Genomic DNA, 19,717 nt, shown 5'->3' with positions numbered 1-19,717 from the left:
CACACACACACACACACACACACACGCACACAGGAATTTGGTCACACACCTTTTGTTTTTTTTCCACTGCCGGATAATTTGTTCCCAAACGGACGCTCTGACGCTGACTAATAAAACCAGTGTGAGGAGTAGTAGAGCATGCTCTGGCGTTGTTTAACTGGTTGATCTCTTGGGAAAATGTGTGATGTTGAAGAACCTAAAAGTCAGATTTTCCTGGAGGTCTGCAGGACGAGCCGCTCGCCAGAGACAATCGTCCTCTGTCAGAAATGGGGACTTCTCATCACAGACACATCATGGTTAAAGCAGACTGATTTAAATGTTTGCAGTTTAACTGTCTGCCACATCGGCGGCCTCCTCCTCCTCCTCTGTGTCTTTAACACTAGCATTAGATGGATGAATCACAGCAGAGACGAATGGACAGTGTCTGTCCCTCTGTAGCACTGTGACCGAGCCAGCTTGTCCCACACCGTCTGCCAACATGGCTGACATTAAAGAGCGTTCCATCAAACAAATAATCAGGAATAAATAAGCACAATGTTTGACATGAACCAGTGAGCTGTGAGATTATTAAATAAGTTATTAATACAGCTCACGTCCATGGAATTATTTCATTCTTTATGGGGGAATTTCATTTTTCATTCATATCAGAAACTTCAAATAGTCTCAAACTGTGCTCTGGTACATTTCTGTATTTTATCACAGGATTATTTATTCCATCACTTCTTATTTAGTGTTGGCCATTTTAGTGTTCCACAAGTCCCACACAGAATTAAATAAAGATTACTCTATTTTGGAAGACCTCAGGACCTTGTAAATTGACTTCATGGAGGGGGGCTTTAAAATGATCTGGAGCGCAAATTTTCTTAATCCTGACACAGCAGACGGACAAGACCTGGACTGACAGAAGGTCACGACAAGGACAAAAGGAGGCCGAAGGCTGAACTGTGTGAGAAGAGACGGGAAAGCTCGTCGGAGGAGTGAGCAGAGTGAGCGTGTTCTCTGAGGGCCCGTGAAGCTAACACTGATAAGACAGCAGCTGTTGCATGGACCACCCTTCTGACTGTGCACTGGCTGAACTGATGCTGGACGACTGAAACCAGAAAGGGACAAACGACTGAGCCAGAAGCACACGGGTAACCAACGGGTTTAGATATTAGCATTTTGTAATATGAAGAGCAAGATTCACTCCAATGCACCGCTTTCATTTTTCACAGCAACGTGTAGACAGCCAGAGCAAACAACCAGCAAAACACAAACTCCAAGTGCTTTGAATGCCTCGTTTTTTTCATGACTTGGCAACTGTAACCAAAAAAAAAAATTATTGGATGCCTTCATATGAGTTTTCTGAGAGATGCAAACACGCTCAGCAGCAGTTCAGCAAGTGCACAGTCAGAAAAGTGGAGCGGCTGGGCGGGAAGGGTTGGTTTGACATTCAAGGTGCAAAATGACCTCTAATAACTTAACACAGACAAGCAAGATGAGACAAAGGCAATGAAAGGTGGCCCTGGCTGCTTTACTACTGAAAAATGGAACTTTAACAGAGAAAGTTGTTCAAAAATGCCAACGACAAAAACAGCCCGGCTCTCAACGCTCCGTGTGGCTGTCCAACACGCTGCTGGATAGTTGTAGTGACGTGACTAATCAATATTATGAAGAGAGGTTTCACTTGTGATGCTGTCGTCTCCGCAGCTGCTCCCATGCCCTGGTTTTCACAGGGAGGGGGCGGTTTGTTAGGTTTAAAAATCATACACCCTAAACAGAGAGCAGCAGTCCCAAACTAACAAAAATAATGATTAAAACAAGATAATCTTAATAATTCAACACAGGAAGAGTTTGCAGTTTGGCGCAGTCGGTCCCAGCAGTGCTGAGAGGGATGTTTTGGCGGCCTGATACTTGGTCTGATTTGAGACTGGATGAGCGGGGAAGGGGTTTTTTTTTTTTTAAACAGCACGCCTCTGAAAACACAGTCCGGCGCCTCGCCCCGCCCTCGTTGTGGAGGTGAAGGAGGGAGGCGGCGTGGTCTTCCTCTTTCTTTGTGTTCGTTTGTTCTCTTTGTCCTGGGGCGGGCTCAGTCCAGCTCTATGGGGCTGCTGTCCTCCTGGGCTTCTTCTGCCCCATCATCGTCGTCACCCGAGCCCATCAGGCTGTTGAGCAGGTTTCCTGCAGGGTGAAACGCAGCCGTCATTCAGTGCTGCAGCGGTTTACACAGCATGACTGTGTACAGAGAGGTCTTTATTAAAAAGGTTCAATGTGAGACGGAGCTTTTTAAACGGACTGTTTGACAATTAGATCTCAACAATCTGTAAAGCCTGAGGGATGAAACATATCATTTAGAGACAAGAGTGACGTTAAGTTGAGTTTTGTCAGCTCTTACGGCGAACAAAATGATCGGTGTAGATCACATATGTCAAACCTATTCCACAAAGGGCCGAGCGGCTGAAGGTTTTCTTTCCAACCAAGCAGCAGCACACCAGACTTGACTCATTTCATCAGCTGATCTCAGTCTTCAGACAGCTGATTGGTCAGACTGCGTGCTCTTGATTGGTTGGAGGAAAAACCTGCAGCCACACGGCCCTTTGTGGAATGAGTTTGACGTGCCTGGTGTTGATCATCATTAACATCTGCTCAAATGAACTCACCTAGCAGTCCACCGTATGATGGGGACTGTTTGGGTGGAACTCCAAAGAAAAGCTGTCCTATTCTGTCAAGATACTGAGGGAGGAGAGGAGGACAGAGAGACATGTTTGTGAAAACAGAAGGTGAGAAAATTACAGCTGAAGACAGTGACTGTGTTTGCATGCACTGACATACTCCACCATAAGACAATATTTTAAATAAGATCATCTTTTTGATGACCTTCATCTGAATATGGTTACAGTCAAATTATGCAAGTATAACACATACAGGACACCTGATGTGTTACAGCTGCAGCCACATCACTGAAAGTCATTTAATACACAATTCACGGGGAGAAACATCTGAGCATGGAGTGGTTTCTGGACACTCACCTCATTATACATGGGGTCCCTCTTAAGGGAAGGTTGATATTGCTCACATAATACTGTGAAAACTGTTAATTTACCCCTGAAGAAACAAAGAGAGGAAGAGTTTTAAATACTGCACATTATTATCCTCAATTTGTTTTCCAAACATAAACACTTCAATGATTTTTAATTTTACTGTTGGAAAATATTGGAGGAGACGTCAGTAAGAAGTCAGCTAATGCTAGCTCAGTTAGCGTATTATGTGCTCAGGCCTGACACAGAGGTCATAATGAATTCAGTATACATTAATTTAAATAAATAAATATGTTAAATACAAGATCTTTTCCTCACCCATCCACTGCCAGCAGCAGAAACCAGATAAAGTTTAGTAGAGGCTGGACGAAGGGAGGGCCCTTCTCTATGGACGGGTGTTTCTCTGTGTATGTGCTGAACACCACGGAAGCACTGTTTTTGTTCTTTAAGCAGAGGAACCTGGAGGGTGGAGGTTCAGAGAGAGAGAGAGAAAGAGAGAGTGGGCACAGAAACACAGAGAGGTCAAAGACTTTTTAAAGAAACTGCTGACAGACAGAAAATGGATATGACTGCAGGCCGGCATGCTGGAGGAGGATGCATCAATACCACTCTCTCCACTGCACATTCAGATTCTGAATACTACACCTTAAATCTAATTAACCTTCAGATTGCATTTACTGAACATTACAGACTGCTGCTGCGCTCATTTCCAGGTAAGTCAGACTCTCACTTGCTGTCAGCTGAAGTTTTCCAGTTTCTCTGCTCGACTCGACGTCGACGGTGATTTTACAGCTTTTACGCTGTAACGACATCAAAAACTAATCCTGTTGTTTCACAGTGGTGGAGTCACGCTTCACTTACTGTAGGACGGCCTGCGCCACAAACATGTCGACCTCACTGCGGAAGCCTCGTGACGCCGAATACTCCACCAGCATCTGTGCACAGCCCTCCCCGTCAGACGAATGCAGGAAGTGGTAACGAGACTCACTGTAGTTTTGCTCTGGACGCACAAAAATTTCAATATTTTTAAAGGATTTAAATTTCATGCACAGCACTTTCACATTAAGAATATTAATGGCAACACACACCGGTTTTGCACTACAGATGGAAGAATTAGTGCAGCAGCACAGAAGCTGGGATGTGTCAACAGAGGGCGGGAGTGGAGTAAAAATGGTGCTTCCCTGGAGTGCTAACAGGTGTCAGTGCTGGGACAGAGGACAGGGGCCTATTGTGATGAGGTTTGACACACATTGTGATGCTGCTGGTGTGTGAGACGACAATGGAAACAACAGCCATGGGTGTTTTGATGAACATCATATACCTCCATTGAGTGTTACCCTTAATTAGATTTGTTAGGCTTTATGGAAGCGTGTTTATGACTGTGGCTGTGAAAGATGCTAAGACGCTAAACATGTGCTGGTTAAAGCTTTACTATTCCTTCATTATTTTCCTCTACACTTTATAAAAGAAGTGATTAATTGATTACCTTTCCACAAGGTGACAGCCAGCAGCTGGTGTAGTTTTGGGTGACCCAACTTGCCAGATCCTCCTGTGGACCATTTCAAGGCTCTGGACACAAACGCTACTCTCTCCGGGGAGTTCTGGTCCATCATGCTGAACAGCTTAGCCAGGTTTTCTGCTCCACACACACACACACACACACACACACACACACACACACACACACACACACACACACACACACACACACACACACACACACACACACACACACACACACACACACACACACACACACATCAGAGAATGTCCCTTCTTATCTGAAATGTCCTACTGTGCTGTCCTCTTGAAAGGAGAAGTTCTCTGAATGTCACGACAATTTAATGTTGCAGCATTTAGAAGTGCGTGTACAGAGCAGAGACGGCCCAAACAGATTAGTACAGTATCAATAATGGATCAGTAAAACCAATCAATAGTGGATCTGTATTGACTGTACATTTAAGCCCAATCCATAACACACTGCATCTGGGCGTGCCAGCTGTCAAATATGCCTCACTGCATTAACAGACCGGTGCTTATTGATCTGGACATACTGTAAATAATGCAGACATTATAAAAACATCTTTTAATATTGGCACTTTTTGCAATGCTGCAATCTTCCTCTAAAGCATTATTTTCTTACATAAAAGCTGCATTTGGAATGTGAATTGGTTTTTGCTTTGCTATAAGTTCCAAAGTATCTTTCAGTGGCAAGAGAACCAACTTCAAAAGTTGAAGTTTTAAGTGCTCTTCATTTGCATACTTGTGTAAATCTTGCTGGAAAGGTGCTGTGACATCTTTAATATTAGCACGGTAACAAAACAGCGACAATTTTCCAACACAGTTGCTGTTCCTGTGACTTTTTCTTTCACACAATAAAAAAAAGACAGAGGATATAAAAGCTCAAAATATTCTGCAACTGTCCATTCTTAAATACCTCGTTGCAAAATGCAGAGTTTAGCAAAGATAGTCTTGTCGATGGACTGGTGTCTTTGAAGGCTGGGAGCTGCCACTCACCTAATATTTCATCTTCAACTTTTGTCTCAGATTTCTCCAACACCTCCAGTACCAGCATGGACAGGTCAGCTGCACTGTTTTGCTGGAGATGAAAACAAAATCAACTGCATTTTTATTTTGTAATTCCTTATGTACAAAAGAACTGAATATTTTGCACACATGTTGGGTGTAACTATTCTCAAAACAAAGATGACATTCAGCTGGACCAGTAATAACATGATGCTAGCTAGGGCTGCAACTAATGATTACTTTCATTGTTGATTACTTGGCCAATTAATCCATTAGTTGTTTGTAAAATGGGGAAAAATGCTGAACAGTCTTTCCCAAAGCCCAAGAGCACCTCATCAAACGTCTTGATGTCTTTGTCTTGCCCAAAGATAATCAGTTTACCATCAAAGAGGAGTGAAGAAACCAGACAATATTCACATTTCAGAAGCTGGAATCAGAATTTTGACTTTTTTTTACTGCTTGAATTAATTATCACAATTGTTGGCAATTTATTTAACAACTAATCAATCAATCATTACAGCTCTAATGTCAACATCAGCTTTCTGTACACTGCTGCAGTTTCCCTTGTGAATGATTAAGAGACACTACTTAAAATTATGCAAAAGCAAAGACAGTCACCCAACTAGCTACTATGAAACATCACATGATCATTTCCCCATTTTGTGTCTCCCCATGATCACTTAACACTAAACAAAGGAACAATGCAGAGATCTGGTGTAGCATGTACCTGGTTATAACTGAAGAAGAGTAGAGCCCCATTGTACATCAGCTCCCTGGCCTCAGCATGTTTAGCCTGTGACATGTACCTGATGGAAGACAGGAGTGTCAGCAGCATTGCATGAGATGATACTATTTGCTAATCGGGGCAGACACAAGCTTTGTTTGCATCACCTAAAACCATGGCCCATGTGGGGATGCAAGATAAAATACATGCAGATCGCTTGTGGCTGAGATACAACGCAGGGTGTCAGTGTGAATACTGTAATGAGAACAACAACATCCGTGACGACCACAGGACAGCTGCAGCGGTTTTGAGAATCTGAGAAGGACTCAATATTGCAATCATGACTGTTAGTCATGAGATAAAGCATGGCAATGACGAAGGAGGAGGCGAGCACCAAACTCACTCTGTCAGATTGGGAAGGTCTGGCTTTAACTGGACTGGATTCAGACCAAATCATATCCTTTCGTAAATTATGCTCGAGGCAGACGGCCAGTCAGTTAGGCAGCATAATAAATCTGTCCATTACGCCGAACAACACCCAGGTTTCCATGTTGTCTTGGAGCAGGTATCCATGTACATCAGCAAGTGTGTGATGTTCCTTCACGAAAAAGACACCAGATGACTACACCCTAACTAATTCCAACAAAACTTATCCTAGTTTCTGCAAAGAACTGTCATGTATCGATAATCAATTGTAAATAAAAACTAAATAATATACCGGGCAGTAGGCAAAAACATGTCTAGCCAACATAGTTCAGACTGCGGCGGTGCAGTATGTAGCTATCTAGCTAAATGCTAACAACAATTAGGCAGCTTCAACACACGTTCAGGAAATGACAGCGGTCAACAAAGCTGTTAGCCGCTACATTCTATTAGTTTATACGTGGCGTATCTTTTACAAGGACGAATAAATAAAGACTGGTTAGCTGTCTTGCTTTAGAGTCCAGCTAACTCAGTCTCGGCTGTTAGCAGTTGTGTTACTACTCACGTAGCTAGCTAACTAGCCCTAGTTAGCAATTCCATTTTGTGACTACTGAAGATCGACATCACAACTGCCCACACAAATATACGGACCAACGTGAGAGGGTGGATCCATAGTAAAATCCACCCAATCATGAACGGCTACGCATATAAGCAAGGTTGACAGTCGAATGATCTCGAACAGACAGGCCCCAAAGCCAAATGACAATTCGAGCTGCACCTACGAACACGAAACAAGGTCTTACCTAAAAAATAAAGTCCTGTACATCTGATGTGCTTCATAGTAATCCCCCTTTTCTACGCTGGCTCGCAGTTTTCCTTCGACCCTCTGTACGCCTCCGCGGTTTCTGGCACTGGAGCACCTCAGAGACTCCTGCTCCGACATCGTTGTTGCTCGGCAGCAGCGATCGAGCTAAGTACCGTCGACCGTGGCAGACCGGAAAGCTTTAAACAACCAGTCCCTCTTCGCTTGCCGTAGCCGGTATGTTGTTGTTACTGGGTGTATAGTAGAACCACGGACTAAGTTCATGAACTCCCCTGACCGACTGAAGTAACTGTGATGTCAGAATACTTATTTTTAACGCGGAGGGAAATAAACTGTTTGGTGGATAGTGAAAGATAGTGGTCATGCTCACGATCACGTGATACCAAGTATTATTAATTCCTTATAGGGGAAATATCTATGTCAGTGCGTCGGTTTATGTCCTAAAACATCACAAAGTCGTTTTATTAAAAGCAACACAAGTACCAACATCGACTGAGAACAGACTCTTTTTTCAATCTTAAACTTGATTCACACATTGAGCTTATTAGATAATATTTTTAAAAAGTGCAGTATCATTTATTCAAGCACTCCTCGTAACCCAACCTTCATCTGTAGAGTCTGTGAAGTGCCCCTTTAATTTTAATAAACGCGTCCTATTCCCATCATCTTAACTTAAACTCCCAGCACTTACTGAAGGTGAACACTTGACAATACTACCTGAATGATAGGTGACACATGTGAAGGTCTGACAGGGATTACATTGACAGCTTGCTTCATGTTGACAGTTGTAGGGTCAGGGGTCAGGGTGTGTGTTAAGTTCGAACTTGACTGTCTCCATTGGTCCAGTCAAGACCGATTAAGCACTGCAGCATCTTCACCATCCTCATCCTCAATTCCTGGAGCAGTGCAGGGAACTCAAACTCTTCGTCAATCTCTTCTGCATATTGCAATGTATTATATTGTAATGGATTTGTTGTGTGGCAGACAAAAATGCTGATAGATCACAAAAAATACCATGTATCTCCCATGAACATCTAAATGTGATGGTTTAAAAATACTGTGTTGAGCTCTTACATGTAATTAGATTCCCTGTGTCTATATTAAATGTTACAATGCTGAGAAAAAGTAAACTCATACATACATTAGATAATAATACTTGATACATGTACAGTAGTTGTTGCATTTGTCACATGACCAGAATGAGCTTTTCAAAGATGATGTGTGCATTTATTTTTCAAGACAACACAGAGCAAAACAGCTCAAATTCAATGTGCTTATTGTTACAGAAGTCATAGTCAAATTCAATATGCTGATTCAAAGCAAACACTCCAGTTTATCTGGCATGTTTGGGCTGTGGGAGGAAACCGGAGCACCCGGAGAAAACCCACGCAGACATGGAGAGAACAGAAGTGTGAAGCCCTGAGCCACCATGCTGCCCTCAGAGTGAAGAGAAATCAAGCTCAGAACACATTTGTGTTCATCAATTTCTACTCATGGAAATATATGAAGGTTCACACTTTTTCTTTTTGTCCACCTCCATTTACAGAAATGGAAGTGGACAAAATATTAGAAACAACTTTCGTTATATGCAATCCTGTAAACTTCCTGTTTTGAAAAATTAAACTCAAACATGTTTGCCAATATTTTAGTGACTACAAATGAAATTGAGCCTAATTCAGGTGTTCTGACATTGATTCACGTTCACAGATCAGGACCCATTTTTATCACTTTCAGCACAATTACATGGAGAGTGTCAAGCGCTTGATAAACGTGGGCCCTGCAAATACTGACCATGACAGAAAATGACAATGGAAATATGACATAATGTCCCCACAGTCTGGCTGAAGCTGACGTCTCTCCAAGTGAACTAACAGCGCTGTTAGACGAGGAGTCTGAGTCCCCCTGGTCCACGTCTGAGCAGTCTGAGCCCCACTGGTCAGTGTGTGAGGGTCCACATCCGACTGGGCTGAGTCCCAATCGTCCAAGCGCTCCAGTGTTTCTGTTACTGGAGTTACTGGTGTTTTCCTGGTTGGATGCCACAGCGTCCTCCCGACTGTCGAGGATGCCTGGAAAGAGAAAAGTGTCAGTAACAGAGCACTTCAGCTACCGCCGAGCTCAACACTTCTGCTTGTTAGGGCACGAGCAGCAACTGCTGCGAGGACCCTATTGCATCCGCAGGAATTTTTCTTCTCCGTTATTTTTACGAGCAATAGTAAATCGCTTATTTGGGGGCTTTAACATACTCAAAAACTCACAGACTTTTGCACGCATATCAGTCATGGTGAAAATTTACGTATATTAATGCTTTCGAATATGGGCATCGAATACCGACGAGCTCAACACTTCTGCTTGTTAATATTACTTCCACTATTACTGGTACTGCTACCAGTAGAAGTACAAGTACTCAGTGTAAAGACTCAGTAACAGAATTAAAGGCCTTCAGGAGGGTCTCACCCTCCCTGACCCCAACCCTTTGACAATGCTCCATCAAATATATGTTTCCTGTTGGTCACACACTAGTTCAACAAACTAATATTAGTGTGCAGATTGTGGACATTTGTTTGACCTGCTGCTCAGTTAATATAATGAGATGTAACAAATCAGTTTAACATTATTAATAATGACAGTGGAGGAAGACAGTAATACTAATTTAAAGGATTTGAATGGAACGTTGCCAAAAGACCCCCTTGAAGTCCTCTCCTTCATGTACAGTCTTTGTTTTCAGGGATTCGACCTCGATCTGACCTTTACTGATGTTTATCTAAGGTTTTATACTTTTGGTTTTTTTATATACAAATGACTGATGAAATGTCTTTTTTAAATTATTTTCTTCAATGAGCTTTTCTTTGGAAAGTCTGCAGTAAAAGGTGTTGGAATATTTCATCTTACTTTTGTCCCTCAGGGGTTAAAAACTAAAATAATCTGCAGGTCTTTCAGACGTTTTAAACAAACTCTTCAACACAAATGAAGAAGGAGAAAGGAGAGTTGAGAGACCTTCATTTATGATCTATACACTAATGCTTTGTGTTGTTTTGGAGATGAGCTGTCACTGTGACTCAGGAACAGTAACAACAGTAAGAGAAGTAAAGGGCTTCAAGAGGGTCTCACCCACCCTGACCCTAACCCTTTGGAAACGTTCCATCCAAACACACACTTCCTGCTGCTCAGACTGCAGTGCAATGACAGAACGAGACTAATTTAACAAGAAAGAAGACACTGGCCGATGATGTCTTCCAGTTCATTAAGATGCTGGTCAGTGAATACACTGAGATATGAGTCAATAAGAGAAGTCATGCTAACACATTTGATTTCTCTTGTTCTTGAGCCGTTAAACCGAAAGACAAAAGGAATAAAGGATTTGAATTGAACATTTCCTTGAGACCCTCTTAAAGCCCTTTACTTTTTTATCATTTTCAAATTACGAGACTCTTAAATTGCAAATTTATAATAGAAATGCTGCATTTCTATGCTTATATACTTAATTATATTTATAAGAACATTATTTTCTCTTAGTTTTATTCTCATCCTTATTATTCTTTATTGTATATATTTTCTGTTTCTGTGTATGTTTAACCTGCTGCTGCAACAGAAGAATTTCCCAAACTGGGATCAATGAAGTAAAGTCGAAGTCTAAAGACATTTTGGAAGAGAGAAAAAGTCTGTGGACCGATTATGGCTGATCTGAATCCTAACAGATATACTACACTGATCAATGCTTCACATACACACTTTTTAAAAAGAAGAAATGAGAAGTTTAAAGTCTTATCATCACTAATCTATAACCTAAACTTACCATGACTTATGTACAACCTCATCTTATCATTATCCACACTGTAAAAAAGCCAACTTGTATTTTTTGGCCTAAAACAGTCATTTAAGTTGGTAAAACTTGAATATCTAAATTATTGACATTCGAGGCAATAATGTTAGTTAGCACAACAAAGCAAGCCAGTTGTTTGCTCCAAAACAATTTTGTGAGTTGTTAATACTTCGGTCTTTAAGTTGGGGTTCAATACAAGGGACGACAGTTCTGCTATGACTCAATCTCAGAGTTTACAAGTATACAATGTGGCACAAGTTGACTGCTGGGACTGGGACAATTGGTCTCATTAGCTTGCATTTACTTGGCCCAGTTGGAAGGAATTTGATGATAATACACTTAAAAATAAAACAAATGTTTTGAACGTATATGTTGCAGCTGTAATTATTTATACATTTGATTAGAAGTTCCATCCATCCATCCATCCATTATCTATACCGCCTATCCCTTTCGGGGTTGCGGGGGGCTGGAGCCTATCCCAGCTACAATGGGCGAGAGGCGGGGTACACCCTGATCCGGTCGCCAGCCGATTGCAGTTGATTAGAAGTTATTGGTTCTAAATGATCAAGTTGAGTGACATTATGAACTATTGCCGTGTGCAATTTTAAATTCCTCTTAAATGATTCTGCTGCACTAACTTAACCAAATTAAATTGGATTCTCTGTGTAACAATTCAGTTGTTACAACAGTAAAATTGTAAGTTATCTGGAGTTACTGGTGTTTTCCTGGTTGGATGCCACAGCGTCCTCCCGACTGCCGAGGATGCCTGGAAAGAGAAAAGTGTCAGTAACAGAGCACTTCAGCTACCGCCGAGCTCAACACTTCTGCTTGTTAGGGCCCGAGCAGCAACTGCTGCGAGGACCCTATTGCATCCGCAGGAATTTTTCTTCTCCGTTATTTTTACGAGCAATAGTAAATCGCTTATTTGGGGGCTTTAACATACTCAAAAACTCACAGACTTTTGCACGTATATCAGTCATGGTGAATATTTAAGTATATTAATGGTTTCGAATATGGGCGTGTCAAATTGGCTCGCTAGTGCCCCCTAAACAACAGCCCCGCCAGCAGGTTCTACTGAGGTGTATGAAATTTGGCACACATGTGTATCAAATCTAGACGCACAAAAAAGTCTCTTGGAGCCATTGGCTAAACCCAACAGGAAGTCAGCCATTTTGAATTTGGCGGCCATTGTTGGCCGTGTCCACGTGTTGTGTTTGGATGAACTCCTCCTACAGATTTCATCGAATTGACTTCAAAATTGGTTTGTGCGAGCTCAACTACCTTGTGATCAAGAGTTATCAAAAGAATGTGCGTATTCCAAAGTATACAATCGCACACTGAGGTTGAGTTTTGATGTCTCGCCATAAAACATGAAATTGCTATAACTTTGGGGTTAAAGGTCCGATCTGCACCAAACTTCACATGATGGATAGTAGTCCCACCCTGAACACATCTATATGCAGAAATTTTGGAATTGTCATAGTGCCCCCTACTGGTGACAGGAAATGACATGTTTCACGGTATCATGCCGTTTTCAGTGACTAATCCGATGTCCTTCAAAGTCACTCAGTTGATCGATAACACCTTGTTGAAGCACTGTGGTGAATATGGTTAGGCTTCACTGAGGGGCGTGGTCGCACCGGCACGGCAAACTTCCATCCTTCGCCACAACACGAAAAGTTGTCATAACTAACTCCATTATACTTTGTTGAATCACTTGCAAATTTCACATGATTACCAAGAGTCATGGCCTGAACACATCTATGGGGCAACTGGCCCATGGGTGTGGCAATAAGTCTCTATAGCGCCCCCTTGAACTTTTCAACTTCTGTTTTGTAAGCAGCTCCAGCTGTATGTTTCACCTAGACGTATGAAATTTGCCACCCATGTGCATTTTATCAATTTCTACAAAAAAGTCTCTTGGTGCCATATCGTAAACCCAACAGGAAGTCGGCCATTTTGAATTTAGTGGTAATTTTATGGCAATTTCCATGTGTCGTATTTGAAGGAACTCCTCCTAGAGCATTAATCTGATCAACTTTCAATTTGGTCTGTGTCATCATGAGACCTTTGAGAGCAAAAGTTATCAAAAGCTTTCGCGACGGTGGAAGGGCGTGGCCGTGGTGGCGTGGCGAACTTTGACACGTAAGTTGTTATAACTCTGCTATACATGATCGAATCTGCCTGAAACTTCACAGGTATGATGAGGGTCTTGCCCTGAAGACGTCTGTATGTCAAAATTCAGTAAAAGTCACAGCGCTACACGCTGGTGACAGGAAATGACATGTTGTCGGCTTTGATTTACTGTTCCAGTATTTGCAGACATATTTCCAAGATGGTTGATTGTATCATCCTCAAAGTTGACATGACTAGAGTTCAGACCTTGATGATGAACCCCTGTGAGAATTCTGAGATTTCGTGAAACGGTTTTGGATCCAGCTGTCCAATTCATTTTAGGTCATGCCGTGACACAGGAAGAGGATGAAAAAATAATTCCCAAAATTCACCAGAACATCCAAATGACCTGAAATTTTCTCAAGTTAACCACCAGGCCAAGGCCAAACTTTCATACACTGCAACCCATGGTCTATTTTGAAGTCCGTCACTCTAAATTTTTCAAATTATGCTCATATTGATCAAATATTAATATTTCCAAAAGTCTTGCTTCAAATTCAACCAAAATGAATGAGCATGTTGCCTGAGAGTCCGTGGTAAATTCTGTCGAAGGGCATGCGAATAGCTTGAGCGGTTATTGAGAAATGATTGATAGAAGACGATGTATTTTTTAGCCATTCACTCTGATGCAGTTGCCTTATAAGGAGGTGTGAAAACAACAAAGGGGAGGGGTGGGGGGGTCTACCTTTTTGGTGGTGGTGGTGTGTGTGGGGGGGGGGGGTAAGCCATTCTGAGGTTGGCTGATCTGTCCTTCACACTCCTCAAAAGGGGGAGAGACAGTCCACAAGATAGGACAGTGCAGCATGAGGCCAATCACAAATTTATTCTAATGAATTAATGTAGGCTGACTGCTAACTTTAAATACTAGTGTTCTGTTGTTAGGCTCACAGTCCTTCAAGACAGTCATCATTCTGGTGGATGGGTTTCACTGTCCAGACACATATAAATGTAATCCTATAGACAGTATTCACATTAGATATATAAGATATATAATATAAGATATATAAGAGCAATCATAGCGACCCCTGTTGGCAGCCCAAGTACTTGCTATAAGTGTGGTCGACATGAGCAGAGCTGTACAAATCTGTAAAAGATTGATCAGACGCAAGTTTGTTCAATGCACAGTGTGGTTTGTGTTCTGTATACAATGTGGTGTACAGCCAATGGACAGAAAGCTAATACATAAAGAATGTGTTTTTAGGGCCAGCTAATGGACAATGGATTGCCATTGAATGTACATTTTACTGAGCAGGAATTCAGTATTAACGTATGACATACACCTTTATCTAACAATATTTAAAACACTGACGTGAAAAGTGATATGGAGTAGTAATTAAAGATGCCTTCATGTACATGCCAAAATAATCAGCAGGACACTGCAGGGAATCGAACCCCATCCCAGTATAACCAGGAGTACCATTACCAGTGCCTTTTGCTTTTTGGTGCTACATTGAAGGTAAAGCAAAACCTGCATTAGCAACAGCACGTTTGTGGCCAGGGTACTTATTATTCAATAATTTTATCTCATTAGGTCATACAATGTGGTGACTATGCACTTCCTGCAGTTTTGAATAGTGCTAATATATCTATGTAACAGAATAATCTTCAATAAATTTGTGATTAACCATGCTGTTGTAACACAGGAAAAGAAACCTTGAGAGAGGTAAAGGGCTTCAAGAGGGTCTCACCCACCCTGACCCTAACCCTTTGGAAATGTTCCATCCAAACACACACTTCCTGCTGCTCAGACTGCAGTGCAATGACAGAACGAGACTAATTTAACAAGAAAGAAGACACTGGCCGATGATGTCTTCCAGTTCATTAAGATGCTGGTCAGTGAATACACTGAGATATGAGTCAAATAGAGAAATCATGCTAACACATTTGATTTCTCTTGTTCTTGAGCCGTTAAACCGAAACACAAAAGGAATAAAGAATTTGAATTGAACATTTCCTTGAGACCCTCTTGAAGCCCTTTACTTTTTTATCACATTCACCAAACAACACTTATCAATAACTGAAACTTATATATTCACCAAACAACACTTATAAATAACTGAAACTTATATATTCACAAAACAACACTTATCAATAACTGAAACTTATATATTCACCAAACAACACTTATAAATAACTGAAACTTATATATTCACCAAACAACACTTATCAATAACTGAAACTTATATATTCACCAAAAAACACTTAAGAATAACTGAAACTTATATATATTCACAAAACAACACTTATAAATATCTGAAAATTATACATTCACCAAACAACACTTATGATAACTGAAACTTATCACTTATTCACCAAACAACACTTAATTTTTTTTTTTTTTTTTTTTTTTTTTTTTGGTAAAGGAGGAAAGTAAAGAGTTGGACAGAAAGATGGAGAATATGAGTGAGTGAGTGGCGGTGGAACTGCCAAGAATGATACCTACCTGCTCCTCCAGCTCAGCCCGGCACTTTACCTGTGAGGGTCCTACATCTCCGGGTTGAGCGGAGAATCGTTCCACCACGCGCTTACCTCTGCCAGCACCTCCCGTGCAGTGGCTGGTGGAACCCAGGGGGGCATGCGGACGGAGGGTCTGGGCCCGCTGAAGACAACCTCCACGTCGAAGTAGCCATCTCTCAGTCTGCGGGCTCTCGCCTGCCGCTCCCTCTGCCTCCTCCTCCTCCTCCTCTCCCGAGCCTGTTAGGGAGATGGACAGAGGAGAAAAAAAGAAACAGGTCAAACTTCCTCAGTAAGAAGACAGAGACAAGTCATTTGGGTGGAGAGAGAGCCTGGAGGTCACTCATGACTAGAGGTCACCTCTCCAGAAAGCAGCTCTCTGTGTGTCTACATGTCAGCAGAGTGTTTGGGGTGGACTGCTTACCCGCCGCTCGGTCATCTCCAGCAATCTACGCCGTGCGCCACTGGTGGACGGCCGGGGCCTGGAGCTCCTCTCTGGCTGGACAGGGATCACCTGCGAGCCAGAGGTGGAGGGCAGGGGGCTGCCACTCCTCTCTGGCTGGACAGGGACCACCTGCGAGCCAGAGGTGGAGGGCTGGGGGCTGCTCTCCTCCTCTCTCCTCCTCTTCATGGGTTCCTGTCACAGAAATGCACAGAGGGCAACAAAGATGGAATTAGGAAGTGTGTTCAGTTCAGTCTCTCTCTGACTGATGTTGTACAGTTGGATAAATCTATGTCTGGCATCAAACCCAATGTCAGATCCTGATAGGACAGCGCACAGATTAATATCATCCATTTGTAATGTTCACTGCCTTCCACAAGTTACTTTTGAGGTTTACCCACACTCCCTCACTTTGTCTAGACTGATTACTCTGATGGGGATTTCCTACATTTCCCAGACGCACTTTAAACAACCTCCAGAAAAGGAAATCCTCTGTTCAGGATACACTTTCACATCATGTTTGGGGGAAAAAGCACCTACTTCCTTGTTGTTTATACAATTCATATTATGTCATGAGATGCTTTCTACAGCTTTCATTTTTTGGTACTTAAAATCCAAAATAAAATCCCTTTCTTGAAGAACAATGTTTTTTCAGCAAACTTTTTGGATTTGTCTTTTTAACTGAGACATTATCTGCTATCACAATAAAATGAAAAATGAATTTTGCAAACTTTTGTTACCTTATGAACTTTAAAAACTTTAACTTCTGATTCTTTTCACCTTACAGACTCAAGGGCATTGACTCTTTTTAACATTAAAAACTCTGACAGATCTCAACACAAACCACCTGTCCAGTCTCTGGTGAATTTGTCTCTTCTGCAGAAATCCACATGAAATATGACTTACCTGGAAATGATGCGTTCAAATCTTTGCTTAGTGCGGATTATGTACAGAAATGCCGTCAGGACTTGACACATTCAAAGGCTCTGCTCTTAACAGCTGCCTCTGGTCCTCAACAGACACTGCAAGGCAAATACTCTCCAAATACCTCACATTAAAACAGTTAAGTAAACAGTTTCAATTCCTAACAAAGAGAAATTAAATACAAGGAGTTCTTAATTCGCCATTTCATGCTGCACTGAAAAGCACTTGTAAAAAGTACACGATTATGCGCAGTATGCAATATTTTACTTGCGCCAAACAGTGTTTAAAAGATAAAACATTGTCAGTTTGCTTGTTCACTCATTATGTTGCATGCTTATTTCTGTCTTTGTCAAATTTCAATTATTTACTTAACAGTTACACTGAAATCTTTGTCATTAAGCTAACATTAATGTTAGCTAAGTTAAGTTACACTAAATTAGCTAACATTAATGTTAGCTAAGTTAAGTTACACTAAATTAGCTAACATTAATGTTAGCTAAGTTAAGTTACACTAAATTAGCTAACATTAATGTTAGCTAAGTTAAGTTACACTAAATTAGCTAACATTAATGTTAGCTAAGTTAAGTTACACTAAATTCATTCATTTTGAGCTTCAAAATGTACTCACGGTGTCCAAATAAAAGCCTCATACTTTTTTAAAGAACTGTTGTCGATTTTTTTTATCGTTTAACTTTACATGAAAGTCCTGAATTTGAACTTGCTACCCTCGTCGGCTAATATTAATGTTAGCTAACAAGCTAATGTTAATTACAAAACCAACGGAGAAGGAATAAAATGATTTTCAGTGATTTGAAAGGATTCATATTCTTACCTTTTTCGTCCCCAAACAGTAATTCAGGTGTGTCGCTGCTCCTTCGCTGTCCTCTCTGGTCGCTGCTTCTTCCTGTCGCTGCTCGCTCTCAACTTTTCTGCCACTTGTCGCTGCTCGCTCTCAACCTTTCTGTCACTTGTCGCTCGCTGTCTGACCGTGTGTCTCTCTCCACGCGCAGGTGGTGAAATGGTGCCTGTCGCCTGCAAATTCCTCTCTAACATGGCGGCCAGAGAATCCTCACGTTCGCCTCAACCTTCTGCCCTGGCTTTAAAAAATAACAATACAATAACAATAATAAAAACTTTTAAATGTAAACATTTTCTCATCATTTCATTCATTGTTTCTTCACTCATTTTTAAATATTGTATCACTGGATTTTCTATCTATCTATCAGCTGACTGATGTTCATGGTGTAATTTCATGTTCAGCAATTCATCATTGTCTTGGTCAGACAGATTAAAAAGATGGCAGCTAAATGCAAATCCAATGGCAACACACAGTGGAAATATGGAGTCAGCAGACAAAGTTGTTGACTGGCCCTTCAGCTTATGGGGTGTCCAGTTCAGATAAATTGAGCTGGATCTTATCTTGATGTTCCCCCGCTCCCAATCCTGACCAAAATAGTCCCCCCGGCACAATATTTACATTTTCTACTGGGCTTGAATCACCTGTTAGTTTCCACATCTCTGTCAGGATAAGTAACAGGCAATTGCAAGAAAAATGTACAGCTGGCAAAAATCCTGTTTATTACATCCTCTGACAGTGTGTATCATACTCAGTAATCCACACAGAGCATCCCGTGTTTGGGTCAATAATCTCATGTATTCACTAATCACAGACCGACTATAACAGAGAATCCAAGTGCTTTCTGGAACTTGACAGCAGATTTCAGGAAAAGAAAGGGCCTTGGACTAATGCATATCAACATTGGTAGCATCATGAAAAAGATGCATTACATGAATTACATTTGTATGTTTAACTACAATCCTGACGTTCTAGTCCTTTCGGAAACCTGATTTTAAAAAGTCAGTTGGGGATCAATCTAAATGACTACAACTTATTCTGATGTGATAGGCTCACTGAGCGCCGATGTGTGCTGAGCTATGTCAGAAATGACATTTCAGCATCCATGTTAGTAAACGTGTCTCTCCCAAAACCATATGAATTTTTGATAGCGAATATAGAACTCAATCACAATGCTGTTTTCACGGTTGTTGACACATATTGCCCACCTTCCACTCCTTCGAGGCCATTGCTGATATTTTTGAGAATTTAACCCCTTTCATGAACTCTCAAGTATGCGAGATCTTAACTTAAACTGGTTGTCCACAGACTGGGACAGTGTAAAGTTTACCTTTGCTGATCTTGGACTTTCCAACAGATGTCTGAACCTACTTGACCGAATTTTAAGGACCCTGTTAAATCAACCCTGATTCTGATTATATTAACAAATATTCCTCATATGTATTCCTTCAGTGGTGCACTTCCATCAGATATAAGCAACCATTGTCTATAGTATGCATTAGACGTACCCAATTATAAAACTTGACTTGTTGT

General features: G+C 41.4%; 1 protein-coding gene across 1 annotated transcript; it reads right to left on the bottom strand.

Moving 5' to 3' along the window:
- Positions 1 to 50: 50 nt before the first annotated feature.
- get4 (guided entry of tail-anchored proteins factor 4) lies at positions 51 to 7,847 on the bottom strand. Its single transcript, XM_070990097.1, has 9 exons — positions 7,494 to 7,847; positions 6,271 to 6,349; positions 5,535 to 5,616; positions 4,504 to 4,653; positions 3,879 to 4,017; positions 3,336 to 3,476; positions 3,009 to 3,084; positions 2,640 to 2,712; positions 51 to 2,160 (listed from the first exon to the last, which is right to left on the bottom strand). The coding sequence occupies exons 1-9, from the start codon at positions 7,631 to 7,633 to the stop codon at positions 2,069 to 2,071; spliced, it is 972 nt and encodes a 323-aa protein (XP_070846198.1). The 5' UTR covers positions 7,634 to 7,847; the 3' UTR covers positions 51 to 2,068.
- Positions 7,848 to 19,717: the final 11,870 nt, after the last annotated feature.

The sequence above is a fragment of the Chaetodon trifascialis genome, chromosome 21, assembly GCF_039877785.1.
Source record: "Chaetodon trifascialis isolate fChaTrf1 chromosome 21, fChaTrf1.hap1, whole genome shotgun sequence".
Lineage (NCBI taxonomy): Eukaryota > Metazoa > Chordata > Actinopteri > Chaetodontiformes > Chaetodontidae > Chaetodon > Chaetodon trifascialis.
This window is presented reverse-complemented; position numbering and strand designations above follow the sequence as displayed.